The sequence below is a fragment of the Austrofundulus limnaeus genome, unplaced genomic scaffold (genome assembly GCF_001266775.1).
Source record: "Austrofundulus limnaeus strain Quisiro unplaced genomic scaffold, Austrofundulus_limnaeus-1.0 Scaffold14, whole genome shotgun sequence".
Lineage (NCBI taxonomy): Eukaryota > Metazoa > Chordata > Actinopteri > Cyprinodontiformes > Rivulidae > Austrofundulus > Austrofundulus limnaeus.
This window is the reverse complement of record NW_013952416.1, coordinates 2,930,085-2,945,635: the sequence shown is the minus strand read 5'-3', so window position 1 is coordinate 2,945,635 and position 15,551 is coordinate 2,930,085. Positions and strand designations below refer to the sequence as shown.

General features: G+C 38.7%; 1 protein-coding gene across 2 annotated transcripts in view; it reads right to left on the bottom strand.

The window, feature by feature from the left end:
- LOC106513734 (cAMP-specific 3',5'-cyclic phosphodiesterase 4D) overlaps positions 1-14,031 on the bottom strand; it is a 73,487-nt gene extending 59,456 nt beyond the window's left edge. For both annotated transcript variants that reach the window (XM_014002703.1, XM_014002704.1), the window contains exons 1-2: positions 13,886-14,031; positions 13,278-13,376 (exon numbers count right to left, since the gene is read on the bottom strand). In XM_014002703.1, coding sequence (XP_013858157.1) covers positions 13,278-13,322 — 45 coding nt within the window. In that variant the 5' untranslated portion in view covers positions 13,323-13,376; positions 13,886-14,031. The remainder of the gene's footprint in view (positions 1-13,277; positions 13,377-13,885) is intronic.
- Positions 14,032-15,551: the final 1,520 nt, after the last annotated feature.

The window sequence follows — 15,551 nt, the reverse complement described above, 5'->3', positions numbered from 1 at the left end:
TTTAAAGGGTAATAAAAAATTTGCTGATGTAATATTTTCCCTATAATTATTACAAAAAACACAAAAATAAGTATAAATAAGTATTTATATTTGTGTACAAGCTGTTTAGATTGTCAAAAAGCCTGTGTTTTTAGGGTTATTAATGAAGTCTGTGTACTCAGAGCAGTAATATTTGGGGTCACAAGTTTTTATCATGGATATTTTGTGGGTCAGAAGATAAAAAGTTTGGGAACCACTGATCTAGACCACAACAGGAAGACATCCTGTTTTTCCCAATTTCTCATAAACTGAAWTTTTTATAAAATGCATTCCCTTTTTATCTGTTGACCTTTTCAAAGATTAGCAATGCACGAGAAAATCTGTTGGGTGTTTCTCGGTTAGATGATTTCTGGACACTTCCTCAGACCGTGTCGCTTTGTTTTGCAACAGAACAATTAGAGTCACTGAGTTGTGATATTATTGGTATGCAGTGCACGCAGTCAAAACTTAAAGCTTCCTTTACCTTCCTGAAGCTTATACTGTCAACAGCTTCTGCTAAGAGCGTTTGAGCATTACCTGAGGTACGCCCCGAGGCACTTCTCTAATTTCTCTACTAGAAACAAATGTCAATATCTTTTTTTAATGCTCTGATGACAATATCGCAATATATTGCTGCATCATTTTACATTAAAAATTCAGAGCAGCTGATTCACAATGGTTCCAGGTCATAGAGCCAGTTTCACTTTGTATTGTTGAGTTTTTCTATAAGCTCCTTTAAAAACGGCTGTGATCTTGACTTGCTTCAAGGGCTCGGGTTAAAAAAAACAGAAACKTGCGCTCTTAATTTCGAGCCAGGGGGGAGCCTGCACCGTTGCTCAAATATGTGCAACTTTTTCAAGATCAGTGCCATCGCTCAGCTTTGTACTCCCAATTTACTGTAGCAATTGATTTTTTACGAGTGGGAACCTTAAATAGACTTTTTGGGTGATGCCCGGCGGCAAAGAGAGGGTGCGTAACGGAAAGGAGGTTTAAACATAAAGAAGAATGATGTGGAGAAAATGTGTGTGCTGATTTAAAAGTTTGAAGAAAAAAAGGGGATTGTGTTTTCGAGGCGGGTGTAGGGGAGGTTGCAGTGAATCACAAGGTTGGAGAGGAAAAAAAAAGCCATTCAACACTCACATTTACCAGACAGTTTATAGGCAGCGTTCCCCTTTTGTGGAAGGCGTCGCTGCCAGGTTTTATCTACAGGGTCACTTAATTACCAGCGTTTGCACTGAATGCATTCCCTATTCAAGATAATTTACTTTAGAATGTGAAAACCCTGTGTTTTTCTCTCTCTTTACTGTCAAAGTATTTCACATGTTCACTCTATACGTATATGATGTCTTTGTGAACAGGGTGTATACACAGAGGTTCACGTTTCACTCCATGCTGAGAGTTACTGGTATTTACAACAGAAATGCATGTTTTTACCACCAGAGCCAGAGGCTTGCACGGCTGTAAAACATCGTTTCCTGTGGAGCAATAAAAATGAACTCATCCCTTAAAGCACACAGATGAAAACGTCTTCTGTTCTGCTCAGAGAATAAAGGAAAGGGTGTGTGTTATGCATCATATACATCYTAAGATTTAGGCTTTTATTGTAGTTTTACGGTGGCTTCATGGTATGTGCATAAACAGCAATGATTTAGCATTTTTTGTGGGGTTAGATGATAAAAATCTGKTGAAACAATGTGCCATCTCTGACCTGGTTCTGTTCAAAACCAAACTTAAGACCTGTTTATTTAAAAGGGTGTTTGATATTTAACTTTTAGTATTTTATATTTCTTTATGTTCTTTCATTGTGGTGGTTTTACCTTTATTTATTTACCTTAATTTATTGGTATTTGGTTTTACTGTCTGAATGCCTTACAAGCGTTCCCACTATTAAGACCATTTTTCTTCCGTACGGTTTTTGGCACGTATTTCATTCTGCAAGTTTGTGCTATTCCAACAATTCACATATCAAAACGTTCAGCTCCCTTCAGGACATTCCAGCTATACTTTAGCTTTTTGTCTTTTTCAGCCACATTTTCCTATTGAAAATGAATGAAGCCATTTTCATCATCTTCAAAATCCTTCAAAATGTTTCTTAAACTTTGTTCTGATTCTGCTCTTTTAATTTCCTTGTGCTAATAGCTTCTCTTTTTTGCTAATTAGCTATAATTCTGCTTCTTTCTGATTTTCTTCTGCCYTTTTCTACTTTTTTGTGCTTCTTTTGGCTAATTTAAGCTGTTTATACTAATTAAAGGCACAGTGTGTAGGATTTTGTCAATTCTTTTAGCCGAAATTGAGATAATCACTAATGACAATAATAAAAAAACATGTCTAATCATTGCAGACAAAGACCTTGTTTCATTATTTTTACCTTATTAAAAGCTGTTTATATCTCCATGGTTGCGGGTCGCCCTACAGGCAGCCGCCATCTTGCACCGCCATCTTGTCTACGAAGGCTCATGAAGGACAAACTGCGGTGGCGGCATCAAAAACTGTTTTAGTTGTAATACTATAAATGTAATATTTGTTGTCTGTCATTGTAGCTGGGATAATTTTACTCATTAAAGCTCATAATCTTACCACTTGAAACATCACTAGCCCTGAAGCTGCTGGTAGACATCGCGGTTGGAATTATCAAAGGTTTTTGACACCTGAGAGACACCGTAGAGTTCCTTTGTGTTTGGAAGCGGGGGGTGGGGGTGGGGGAGGACCAGGGAGGATGATTCAACCACTAGATGTCGCTGAAAACAACAAATTCTACACACTGGGCCTTTAAAGTTGTTTTCTGCTATTTTCAGCTATTTGCAGCAATGTTGCCGATGTTATTAGCTAACGTRATCTTTTTAGGCTAAATTTACATTTTAGTGGCCATTTCAGCTTCTTTTTGCTTAGTTCAGCAAACTTGTGCTTCTTATGCTTCATTTTGCTAATTAAAGACTTTCTAGCTACATTTTGACTGTTTTAGCCATTTTACAACAAATTGTTCATATTTTGTACTTTTCTTTTTTTCCTACTAATTTGACATTTTTACATCCTTTTCACCATCTGGGTGCATATTTGAACTAGTGTCTGCTACCTTTAACTTTTTTCTTTTTTTGCCAATTTTAACTTTTTTCTTTTCTGTTTTTTTTTTTTTCAGCTATAATTCTGCTCCTTTCTGGTGTTCTTTTCGGGGGTTTTCTGCTTCTTTCTTTAACTTTTCAAATTGAGCTGGCATTAAAAGTTTTGCTGTAAAATTATTTCAGCAGCGTTCAGCTGAAGTTTTCTGCAATACGCATTTACACTAGCAGTTTGTCAGGGAATGTTTATCTTGTGAAGCACTTTGGTCAATGGAAGACATTGTTGGAAGGTGCTAATAAAGTTTATTAATATTATTTTTATATTTATTTAAAAAGACACTAAGAATACAGTAAATAGACTAATTGCAAACTTTGTCAYATTTTCTTTAATTATCTCATTTACAATAGCATGCTTCATCTTCAGTGAAAATCAGGGAAAAATAATAGATTTGCTTAATTTACAACTTTTATTGATTGTATATTGCAGGTTTATTTTAGAAATGGCAGCAAATAGTATAAATCTTTAGAAATCTGCTCCGTTTCTTGACTTTTCAGTCATAACACATCAGTTGCACATTTGTGTAAAATACAGACCGCTAATTTACATTCAAGAATCCCTCGTCTTACCTTCACGTGTTTGTTATTTGTCTGCTGCCACCATTTTATGCAAATCATCTCTTTGTTTTCCGACATTACCACCATGTTTAAAGTAAAAAATTTCCCCACACACATTTTTTATTTCTCCTGCATGTCTCTAACATTGCCTCAAAATTGACATCATCATTTAAATATTCATGCATGCTCCGGCTTTAATGTAATACTGTGCTGTATAAGCTTCTGACAAAGACCATCAGGTCTGACAACACGACAGCTCAATAAGGTAGACGGCAAAAGCAAAACAAAAGCAAGGGACACAACAGCTGAAACGTCTTGTTTTTCTTCTTATTGCAGCTTCCAGAGTGAGAAAGCTGTGATGTGAGAAAGGCTCAGTGGCAGAAAACAAGCAGAATGCAACAGTGATGCACTGAAGTGTCATCCTGCAGGTTGGTATTCTCTTGTCTGTTAGCCCGAGGCACAAGAATACTCCAATCAACCACATCATTGTGGAAAAAACAGACTGGCACATGGCAGATAATGGCAGCATTGAAGTTGAGGTGCAGGACAAAGAACGTATTGGCAAGCTTAGGAGCAATTTTAAGAAGGGTCTAGCTGTGCTGCCAAGACGGTTTTTGGTCTCAGCACCTCCACAGATGGATTGAAGATTAGGTGAGATCAGTGAAAAGTGGTCCAAGACTGAAAAACCTGAACCTGTAACGAGGTCATGGTTCGTTAATGAGCACGTGGAGCCAAAACTGGCCCATGTTTATAACAGTAACTGTGATCTCAGAGCTCACATGAGTCACTGTGATGCTTTGAGCAACATGTGGAAACTTTAGGACCTACTTTAAGGAAGGAATTTACCAGAACATGAACCTAGCTAATACTTGTTCCTCACCAGATTCACCTCTCACAGCATCTTATAGTTTAATAAACCCAATCACACTGCAAGAATAGCCTCCGACAGATTTGAGGGTATGATCATWAGGGTTCCTTCCTCACATTTTATGGAACTCAAAGGATCCATTACTGGTAGCTTGGTGCCAGATACCTTTTCAGACCTTTAGTGTTTGAGTTTCTAGATGGGTTGTGGTTATCAGGGTGGCAAAAATAGAACTAAGGTTTGGAAAGTGGCGACGTCATTGTAGCGGATACATTTAAAACCATCACTTTTATTTCCTCTGGTATCCTGATGACTGTATGATTGGATCCTTGAGGACCAGATTCACTTTGGTTCAACCCAGTTGCCAGAAGTAAACCTTCCTGATTTACAAAACAGTAGAGCACTGTTTATGGAGAAAGGAGGAATTACTGATAGCGTTTGCGTGTGTGAAGCAGAAATCATTTAAGCTTGCACATTGTAAAGAACCATTTTTAATGCAGCTATGTATGTAGTGGTTCAAAGGAGCCAAAAGACAGACCAATCCTGGTCTGTAAAGGTAAAATAGAGTTTGTAATTTTGTCACGTACCAATGATTTACACATAGGCCTACATAAATCCACAATTAATGTTTGCAGTATTTGTTGTAATAGATTAAAACTGCATTTCAGTGTAAAATCCCTGAGTATTTGGTCTTGACTGCCTGAATTATGCAGGGTCAATGTTGAGATACATGCCTGGAGGAGCTGAAGGCCAAGAGGAAAATTCAGACTAGACTATTCAGCCATCCACCAACAGTTCAAGCACACAACCACCACCAACCAGCAGATGTGTGGACTTGTCATCAGTACCCACAAACCCTGACCAACCACCACCACCAAGCAGTTCAGCTGCAGACACAAGTCACAAATACAACCACTACTTTCCTTCTTTTCTTATTGCACAGATCTTTTTACTAATAATGGTGGTATTTTTTTGTTTTATTTAATGTTTGGTGCTTTAGTCAATACAAAATTAGCTTTCATTTTTTTAAACAAGGTTATAATTTCTCTTCTTACAGTTCTCTTGAGTGTTAATATTCTGGTGTTTTAAAACAACAGTGAACATTTATTTTGGGAATAAAGAGAAGTTCACTGGAAAATGTTGAATTATTTTCCATTTTTAGGGGGGAAGAGGGCACCACAAAGCGTTTGTTTAGGGCATCCAAACGACTAGCACCAGTCCTGGTAGGAGCGCTGTATTTTGTTGTAAAACATTTTGTATCAGTTTTGGAAAATGGTATCTCAGGAAATCTTACTCCAACGACCCCACGTTGGACCCAGAAAGTAGTTTCCTGGAGAARCGGAGKGAGTACAGAGGCTCTTACAAGACATTTCAGCTTGGTAATATACCTCCCAGTCATCCTCTCATATYTACATTTAAACATTAAGCTGCTTTTTGCAAAGAAACTGTAAATATTGACCATTATGAAGCTTTGTTTTGCAATGAAATCGTGAATATCCACCATTTTGAAAGATAACTTTTGCTCGTCTTGGGGGGAGGGGTGCTCTATGGGGCAGGAGCTCCTCTGGGGACTGAGCTCCAGGGAGGAGCTTTGTACAATAGGCGGTGCTTTGAACCAGCAAGTGTTTAGGCTGCTCCACGTGGCTACCACAGGACACTCAAGGATTTCTCAAACATTCATGAATGAGTCAAAGCAACACTCTGGATATGTTTTGATGAGGGACATTATAACATGATATAAAGCTCAATAAAGTAAATTTTGCACCAGGTGTGACAAAAGAGAAGAGAGACTGAAACAGAAGGTTTTGAGTAAAACAGTAGCTGCGTTTCCATTACAAATGTGCGCAAAATTTTGTCGATATTCTGTTAATGTCGAAAAAACAAGTTTCGTAACTGCGGTGTTTCCATTGAGGAAGAAACGCTATTAAAGTCACGCGTGAATACGCTTGTTCTCGTGATAATTCATTACAAACATGGCGGCAATGGATGTAAACACATAGCATATTGGTACCACGACACTAGCGCTCATCATCAGAGACGTCAGCGTCTTATCGAGGCTTTTGAGCAACAAGTCCTTTATACCTGGGAGCGGCATAGTATGCTGTGTTTTGGGGAAAATGTAGTCGGTGAGTTTAATACTTTCTTTTACTACTTTGGTGATTTCACTGCCACTTTTACTTCCTGTTATCTTCTTTGTCGTCATCTTTTTCGCCAGTAGCAACAGCCGGTTGTTGATCATGCGACTCCCACGATGCGAAAAAAGTGTTTCCATTGCAGTTTTGCGAAATATATCAATTTCYATACGACCGAAAAACCACCTCTTCCRAGTGCAAAAACATTGTCGAAAAACATAATTTTTTTTCAAAATTGACGTGTTTCCATTGAGCAAATTTATTTTCAAAATTCTAATTTGTGCATTTTCATGGTGAATGGAAACTGAGCTTCTGTTTCCAACATGAGTTCCTTTCATAAAACATGAGATCAGCTTTCACCCGTCTCAGCTGTAAGTTGAGGGTTAAATGGAAGAGACGAGCCTTGCTGTATTTTTTCGATTTTGTGCTCGACTCTGTGATTCCCTGCTCTACGCACATCAAAATGAGACGTGAGATGAACTACCCTGGGTCGGGCCCCAAAACAATGGGGAGGAGTAAAATCTTAACAAGAGATTAAGTTGATAGCAATGATTTCTGACTGCTGAGTCAAAGCATTAAAAGGAAAAAAAATGTTTTTTTTCTTCGTGTGCTGAGCGAGTTGTGATTTCTCTGCTGTAGTATATAAAGAGCTACAGAACTTGCAGTTTTTAATAAAGATATTATAAAGACAAATCATTAGTATCTAGAGTTTTTATGTGAAAGAAACATGCTAAATGTGTCATCTGTGAGCATAATCTGGATAATCTTTCACTCTGGCATGGTAAATTCATTAGCTCACGCATCCTCTGTGTCGACCTTTGGCAGAGTTTAACCATCACTCCTCACYCATCAGCCCCACATCCGCACGCCGCCAAACATCTTATGCAAGATTAATCACACTTTGAACACAGTCAACAGGCTGTGAAATGAGAACGGTGAGCGGGCAGCGGTGTTTCTTCACACACCGTGTAGAAAAACTGCCCAACTCTTCGCCTATCTGCGTAACGTTTTAAGCCGAACGCGATCTGGGCCCCGGCTCTGACCAGAATGATACAAATTATTTGTCGCCAAGGTTAAAAAGAGACACGGTTTCTACAAATGTGCCCCTCTCCGTGTGACAATGCAAATCTGAAACGCGTGGTTTGAATAAGGAGAACCGGCTCATAAACAAACACGCGACAAAAGAAGTTAGCGCATTTGCTGTTAGCACGGCTGTTATCGGCGTTCTCCAATTGCTGACCTGGTTTGTTGGAGGGMGTAAAATATTTGAGTGAGAAATTAGTGGAAGGTGGATTACACGGAGACAGAGCGGGTTTTCTCCTTTTAGAAACATTAAATTATCACACGTTCACCTAAGTGGCACCAAAGGGGATTTATAGAAGCGTTAAAGCCAAGGCCGTTGGTATTTTTTCCTCCTTGCTTTGTCATAGAGCTACTCTTAAAACCTTGAAGTGTGACGTTTTCCTCCCTCAAGTTCCCCTCGAAACAGTGCAGAGAATAAAATGAATCATTACATGTAGTCCAAGCCGTTTATTCTATATTATTCTTGTTCATTTTTCTGTTTCATCTCCTGCAGCTGCCCCCTTTTCTTATAATGCTCCTGTCTGCTGATCCCGTTCAATCTAATTTCCTTGCTCGTTTTTTTCCTTCCCTTTTTTTTTTATTAAATATCTTGTCAGCCACTTCTCCTCTCCTCTTCCTGCCAGCTCCTGCCTGTATACGTGCTGTGTGGCCACCAGCCTTTACCGGTGATTAATGTGATTTCAGATCATCAAATCCTTCGAGCTGAACCCAACTCTGCCTCTCCCTCGCTCCCTCTGAACACTTTCCCCGTGGAGTCACATCTCCAGCCAATCATCTTTGTCATCTGTCTCCCGTCTATTCGCCTCTCCCCCAAAAACCGGTTTTGCCGGATCCGCAGAGCAAACACTTGGTCTGAAACACTCCCCCCGCTGGGCTCTAATTGGTGATCAAGATGTGTGCAGGAAGGAGACGGAGGAGCCTTTGGCCCGTTTCTGTTTCCCTCATCACATTCACAGGGCCACAGTCACATCTGCGTAACCATGGAGATGCTGATAAGGTGACTCATGACTATTCATCAATGGCACCGCCTGATTGGACAGCACCCCCGAGAGCCTTGGGAAAAGTATTCATCAGCGCAGCCTGTGTCCCCGCTCTACCTTAATATGCCCCCTTGGAACGGCGAGGAAGCATCTGTTTGTTTTTTTTCTTCCCCCTCGTCCTCTCCCCTCCGTCTCGCCCCTTCGATCCTCTGCTGCGGAACATTGTAACCCTCTGACCTGCACTCTTCACCTTCCTCTCAGCTGATGAGGGTAATAACCGCAGGTACAGCTGATGAAGCATTGCATGGTAGCCTTCTTTTCCTGAGTGGTTTCTTTGCAAATGAATGTTAAAATTCGGAAAACTTTTTCTCTCCCCCTAGGATGTGTTTTCAGTAGTGTGGGCTTCTAAATACCCTTCAGACACGTAAATGTGACTCATCAAAAACTGTTTTTGCTCTATTAGGAGCATTTTGTATTCCATTTGAAAGGCCATTTGCTTCTGTCTGCAGCAGTTTTTTTGTTTTTTTATTAAATTTTTGAATGGGGCTCTGTGAAATGGTCACAAAAATAAATCGCTTTATGCAACCTTAGTTTGGAGAAATATATTTTAGTTCTAGCTGAGCAGACCAGCTAACAGGTCGACTGAGCAGGGTCGAACAAAGTCGTTGCTTCAAAACAAAGCTCCAACCGCGGTCAGTGTTATTTAAAGCAGTGTCTCCCAAAGTTGGGGTTGGGACCCAAAGTGGGGTCCCGAAACATCAAGGTGCGGTCCTGAAAAGATTTTCTGAATTAATTACATTTTTGCCTTAGTTGTTACAAACGAGTGAGGTWAGTGTATTTAAAATGGAGAAATGTAGAATAAAAAAATTGTTACTATGCCCATGTTTTGTTTACCTGATTCAAATGTTTATCATCCAAATATAGTTGGGGGCACAGGTCTCTGCTACTGTTATTTTGTGGGTCAAAAGCTGAAAAGTTTGGGAACCACTGCACTTTGGTTCCCAAAGTTGGGCTTGGGACCCAATTATGGGTCATGAAGCACCTTGGATAATCTCCAGAAGTATATTTGAAGGGTAATAAAATAATTGCTGATGTAATATTTTTCCTGTAATTATTACGATAACACAAAATAAGTAAAAATAAGTATTTATATTTGTGTACAAGCTGTTTAGATTGTCAAAAAGCCTGTGTTTTTAGGGTTATTAACGAAGTTCGTGTACTCAGACCAGTAATATTTGGGGTCACAAGTTTTTGCCATGGGTATTTTGTGGGTCAGAAGATAAAAAGTTTGGGAATCACTGATCTAAAGTACCTCAATGTGATTGAGTTAAAGTACAAGTATCTTATCATAAAAATACTTTAGTAAAAGTTAAAGTCTTCTCTAAAAATATTACTTGAGTAAAAGCCTTAAAGTATCTGATATTTTTTGTACTTAAGTATCAAAAGTAAATTTCTGACAAAATCTACTTCAGTATTGTAAGAAGTAGAAAGTCCTGATAAATTGTGTCTCCTGGATTGAGTGAATTTAATTGTGGTTGGATGAGAAGCATAAATATACACCATTATGACACCCTGTTAGCTTGTACACAACCCATCACAGCTGCACGCTGTTAGAAAATATATATTTTTTGGAGAAGTCACCTCCCAGTGAATGTCATTTTGGACAGTCTAACTGCTCACTTTTACTCAGTACTTTTACTTTTAATACTTAAGTAGATTTTGTGTCAGAAATTTACTTTTGATACTTGAGTACAAAAAACATCAGATACTTTAAGACTTTTACTCAAGTAATATTTTTAGAGAAGACAAACTTTTACTAAAGRATTTTTTTAATGAGATACTTTTAGTTTTACTCAAGTATCACTTTGAAGTACTTTATACAACACTGAAAAGTACTGAGTAAAAGTGAGCAGTTAGATTTTCCAAAATGACATTTATTGGGAGGTGACTTCTCAAAATATATTTTTTCTAACGGCGTGCAGCTGTGATGGGTTGTGTACAAACTAATAGTGTCAGAATGGTGTATATTTATACTTCTCATCCAACCACAATTAAATTCACTCTATCCAGGAGACACAATTTATCAGGATAGTATTCTTTTTAAGTAAAATCTCAGAATAAAATAGGAGTAACGACTTTCTACTTCTTACCTTTTTTTAAAAAATGTAGCGAGTAGAAAGTACAGATAATTGTGTAAAAAATGTAATAAGTAAAAGTAAAAAGTATGCTGAAAAATAATTACTCAAGTAAAGTACAGATACCTAAAAATCCTACTTAAGTAGAGTAACAAAGTATTTGTACTTAGTTACATTACAACTCTGACTGCGGTTCATGCAAACTCTTTACATGTAAAACAGGTAAGATATTTATTGTTCCCAAGCTTTCCACAGAACAGCTTYACTGTCAGTTTGTTTTTATTTCTAACATTATGAATCAGGAGGAGACTATTAGAGACAACCGTGTCAGTCGAGGTTTTCTAACCTTGAGTTTTGAAAATTAAGTCAACCATAATACTTTTCAAAGAAAATAAAAGTAATTATTATTTTATCACTCTCAGGTTTAAAGAGAAGTAGATGTATGATCAGTCGTTGCTGCATGACTCAAACCAAGAGAGCAGAAATGTGTGGGAACGTTAAAGTACCGTTTTAACTGTGATTCACAGGAAAACATGAACTGTGTGGCACATTTACAGCAGTCTGTCGTTTACATTCGCCTTATGCTTTCTTCGTCGTTCTCAGCGTGGTCTTCCTCACATTTCAGCTCAGGAGTAAAGCAGCAGCCCCGCGTTCGGGCTTAAAGTCAAGGTCAAGGGAGTGTGACAGGAGATCTTTTGCTCGAAGGCTGATCCTGTCTGCTGATGCTGCGTCCGAGCTCCGGTTCCACATGAACACTCTTGTCTGTCCTGTTTCTGTTGGGATGCCGCAGGAAACCTGCCTCTTTCCATCCAGATGGATAGAGGTGGGTGATGGACAGCCGGTGCACACTTCTGACAGCATCATGTGAAAGCTCAGATACAGTCGGTTTAGACTGTAGTGGAGCCGTTGTGGGGGGATGAAAAAGACCAGCTTTGCACTCGTGCAGCATTTGTGTAATAGAAGCATGAATAATTCAGCTGTAAATTTATTAATAAGGCTAAATAAGAATAAATGGTGATTTCTTTTTTGTAATTAAAACTCAAATGCTAGATGCTCAGCTCTATTCTCATCACAGGAGTGTATAGGAGCCGCAGTGTCCAAAATAGTCCAATTCAGTGAGGACAGTAAATGTGAAAAACACTTCAAGTCCACGTTTTACATTATTGTCATATTGCAATTCTACAATTTCTGTGAAGAAATCACAAATTTTGTAGGTGTTTCTTCAAACAACCTACTGTAGTCTTGTTCTGACTAGCCATTAGTTTGTCATCTGATCAAAACTAAACTCTTTTTCAAACTGAGGTCATTTTAAAAGCTACCTACAAAAGACAATATACAGTAATCAGTGTTTATAGCCTATAGGGCCCCGTTTCAAAAGATTTGAACTTTTACTTTAGGGCAGGGCTATTCAAATGGCGGCCCGCGGGCCACATCCGGCCCGTGAGTGACCAAAGCGTGGCCCATCAATTGGTTCATTCATCTCTAAAGCCCAAACCCAAGGTTTTCTACTTTAATTACTATAAGTTCTTTTGGTTAAACATGGACATGTTTGGTGTCTACAGAAATGTGAGAAACCTACTTAAAAGCTGGTAAAAAAAACATTTCTATGCACACTCAAAACAGTTATTAGAAGCAGCTGAAGATATAACTATGAAAGTAGGGATGCACCAAAATGTCAGCCGATATTGACATCCAATATAATTATTGCTGTTTTGGCCAAGAACTGATATTTACTGATAGTACACAAATGCACAAATTTTATTATACACATATACGCACAAAACACAGTTGGGTCTTTTTTTGATGCAGTAAATAAACAACCAGACCTCTGACATGACTCTACTTCAGTTATTCCTGGCTGCACAGCATCAATATCACTATCATGATCAAACAGATACTGCTCAACCAACCGTCTCCCCTCCCAAAACAAAACAACAACAACAAAAAAGCTAAAAAGTGGGAAATCAATATCAGATGTTAATAACAGCCCAGTTTTACACTGATACCGATTTTCTAAAAAATGACCAATATCGGCCGATACCGATATTAATGCCGATATATCGTGCATCCTTATATGAAAGTGAAAATAAAATTGGTTTAAAAATTTAGCAAGTCAGAGATGTCAAAATATTATTCGTGTTAAATAGGAGGCATAATGTGTTCTTTTTAATATTGTTTATCATTACATTTATTACATAGGGTTCTGTATGTTATATTCATGATTAAATGCAGCAAAATAAACTATTTCAAAAGTTCTTTGTAATACTTGGTTTATTTTCATACTGACTTTAATTGCTGGATATTCGGCCCCTGAGCTGTTGACCTGCAGTAACTGTGGCCTCCGGAGCAGTTTAGTTGAACAGCCCTGCTTTAGGGCATAAATCTTGACTTACATTTTCTTGCTGGCTGTCGTTCCCGGACCGGTCATCTTTTTGCATGTTGCGAGCCACCTCTGCCAGGTCTTTGTCACTCGGTGTTAATCGGGGAGGAATCTAAGAAAAATGGGGAGAGAAAAAAAAAACGTGTTTATTTTTTTCCTAATAATTGTGTGCATTTAAAACAGTCAAAGGCAATGAATTAAAAGTAACAATGACAACAGAAATCAATGAAAAAAATATATTTAATAAAAAAAAATCCTAAAACTTGTCATCATTTGATTATAAAGGCCTGTTCTGAGGTTCTGCTTCAATGTCATGAGAGTTCTGTGAGTCGAGAACATGAACCTTTTGATCTCCCAGACAACCAGCTGGCTCTGTGTACATGTGTATGCATGTTTGTGTGATGAACGGGTGCCATAAAGCGTGTGTGTGTGTTCGTGAGAAAGGACACATGCTGAGATTCACTGTCCTATTAGAATGCATTAGAGAGTAAAAGGCAAAGGTCAGTGAATTATCAGCCAGAGTTACACAAGCCTGTTCTGTTTACCTGGCCTAATAACCCAGAGCCCACACCTGCCCCTTTTCTCTGTCCTCTGTTTCATCTCTGACACACACACACACACCTCTGTCACGGTTTTTGGAGAGTGGAGCCAGGAATGCAGAAAAACATGAGAAGTTGGAAGAAAAACTAACTTTGAAATAAATTTTGAACAAAACAAAAGGCTGACATGGCAGCAAAGCTCGACAGGATGCAGCCATGACTCAAAGCTCACACGATTCCAGACTGAACGTGAAGGGAAAAGCTGAGGGACTTTATAAACTGGGACTGATGAGAGGAGTGGAGACACCTGGGCAGAGTGGGCGGGGCATGGAGATGAAGAGCAGAAACTGACTGAAGAGTGAGGTGCCAGCATAGAGGGCACTGGGGAAAAGAAACAAATGACATCAAATATATGTAGTTCTACAAACACACACACACACACACCAGAGCTATCGATCATAACTTTAAAAACTATAACACAACAGTTAGCTAAAAGCAGCTGAATCTACAACAGCTTTCAGACAAAGTGTTGAGATGCACACAGAAAACCCAGCATAACTTCAAAGAGCAAATATTCACGCCTTATTATAACAAGTCTGAGGAACATAAYAGGACAATTCAGGAATGCTTATGTATATCTGTACCTGAGATACTTGGCTTATCAATATTTCAGATGTGTTTTTGTGTGATGCTCATGCACAGCCTTTAAAAAATATTTTATCCCTGCAGCTGCTTCCGCAGTCTGCCCGCCACGTTTGTGATTCTCATGGAAGCAATGAATGTTCTCCAGCCTGTTCCATGCAAAGTAACGAATAAAAATGTGCCACCTGCAGTTTACTACATAATCCTTCATCTTTACGGTGCGCAGGAGCAGAAACAGCACCAACTCCTTTCTGTCGTTTTTGTCTGGTGGACCAGGAACTCTGCTTGTGCCAGATGTTACCGTTCACGTGGGAGATTGTATTGTCAGCCTTTTTTTTATCACACTTTCATTTTTCCTATTTATAGCTGCTAATGTGACATTCCACATGGGAAATTAAGTTATTTCCTCTCTTGAACACTAATCAGTTCATAACCAGTCAAAAACATTTACTCCTTTAGGTTGCTTCAAATAAACACAACTAAATCTACAAAATACATCTCTGAGCGTTTTTATCACACCGAACGTCAGATAATCAGCTCCAAAACAAAAACCCGGGTCAAACCGCGGCACTGACCCGTTTGCTCTCTGCTCTTCGGCTGCTTGTTTTTCCACCCACAGAGCTTTTTGTTTAACTCTGAGAAATCATAGCTGATTTCTAATTCGGTCTCCTCAGGGTATGTTCATGTTTTTTTTTTAGTTGCGTAACCTTCTGACATTGCAATCACTGAGTTTGAGAAGGCCTCCATAAATACCCTCTCTTTGAAATAGCAACAAATTTGATGMCATTTAGTTAAAATGTTTTGCTTTTATTTCTCTTTCCCTCTATAATCACTGATGCAAGTTGAAATAATTGTGATGTCTATGAAGTTGATGCCATTGTTGTACTGCTGTTTTTTTTCCCCTTTCAGGAGAACATTTAAAATTTTTGAGTTGCCTTTTTTTTAACTGGCAAGTGCTGCTTTACTTTTGCAAACTAAAGTCTGCCATGGCTCGAAAAAGAGGAAGCTGTTGAAATGAACGACATAAACTCCCCTCATTTCCATCCCTCTTTTGGCATTTGAAGAACTCTAGCTTTGAATGCACTGGGATATACTGTGTGTATATA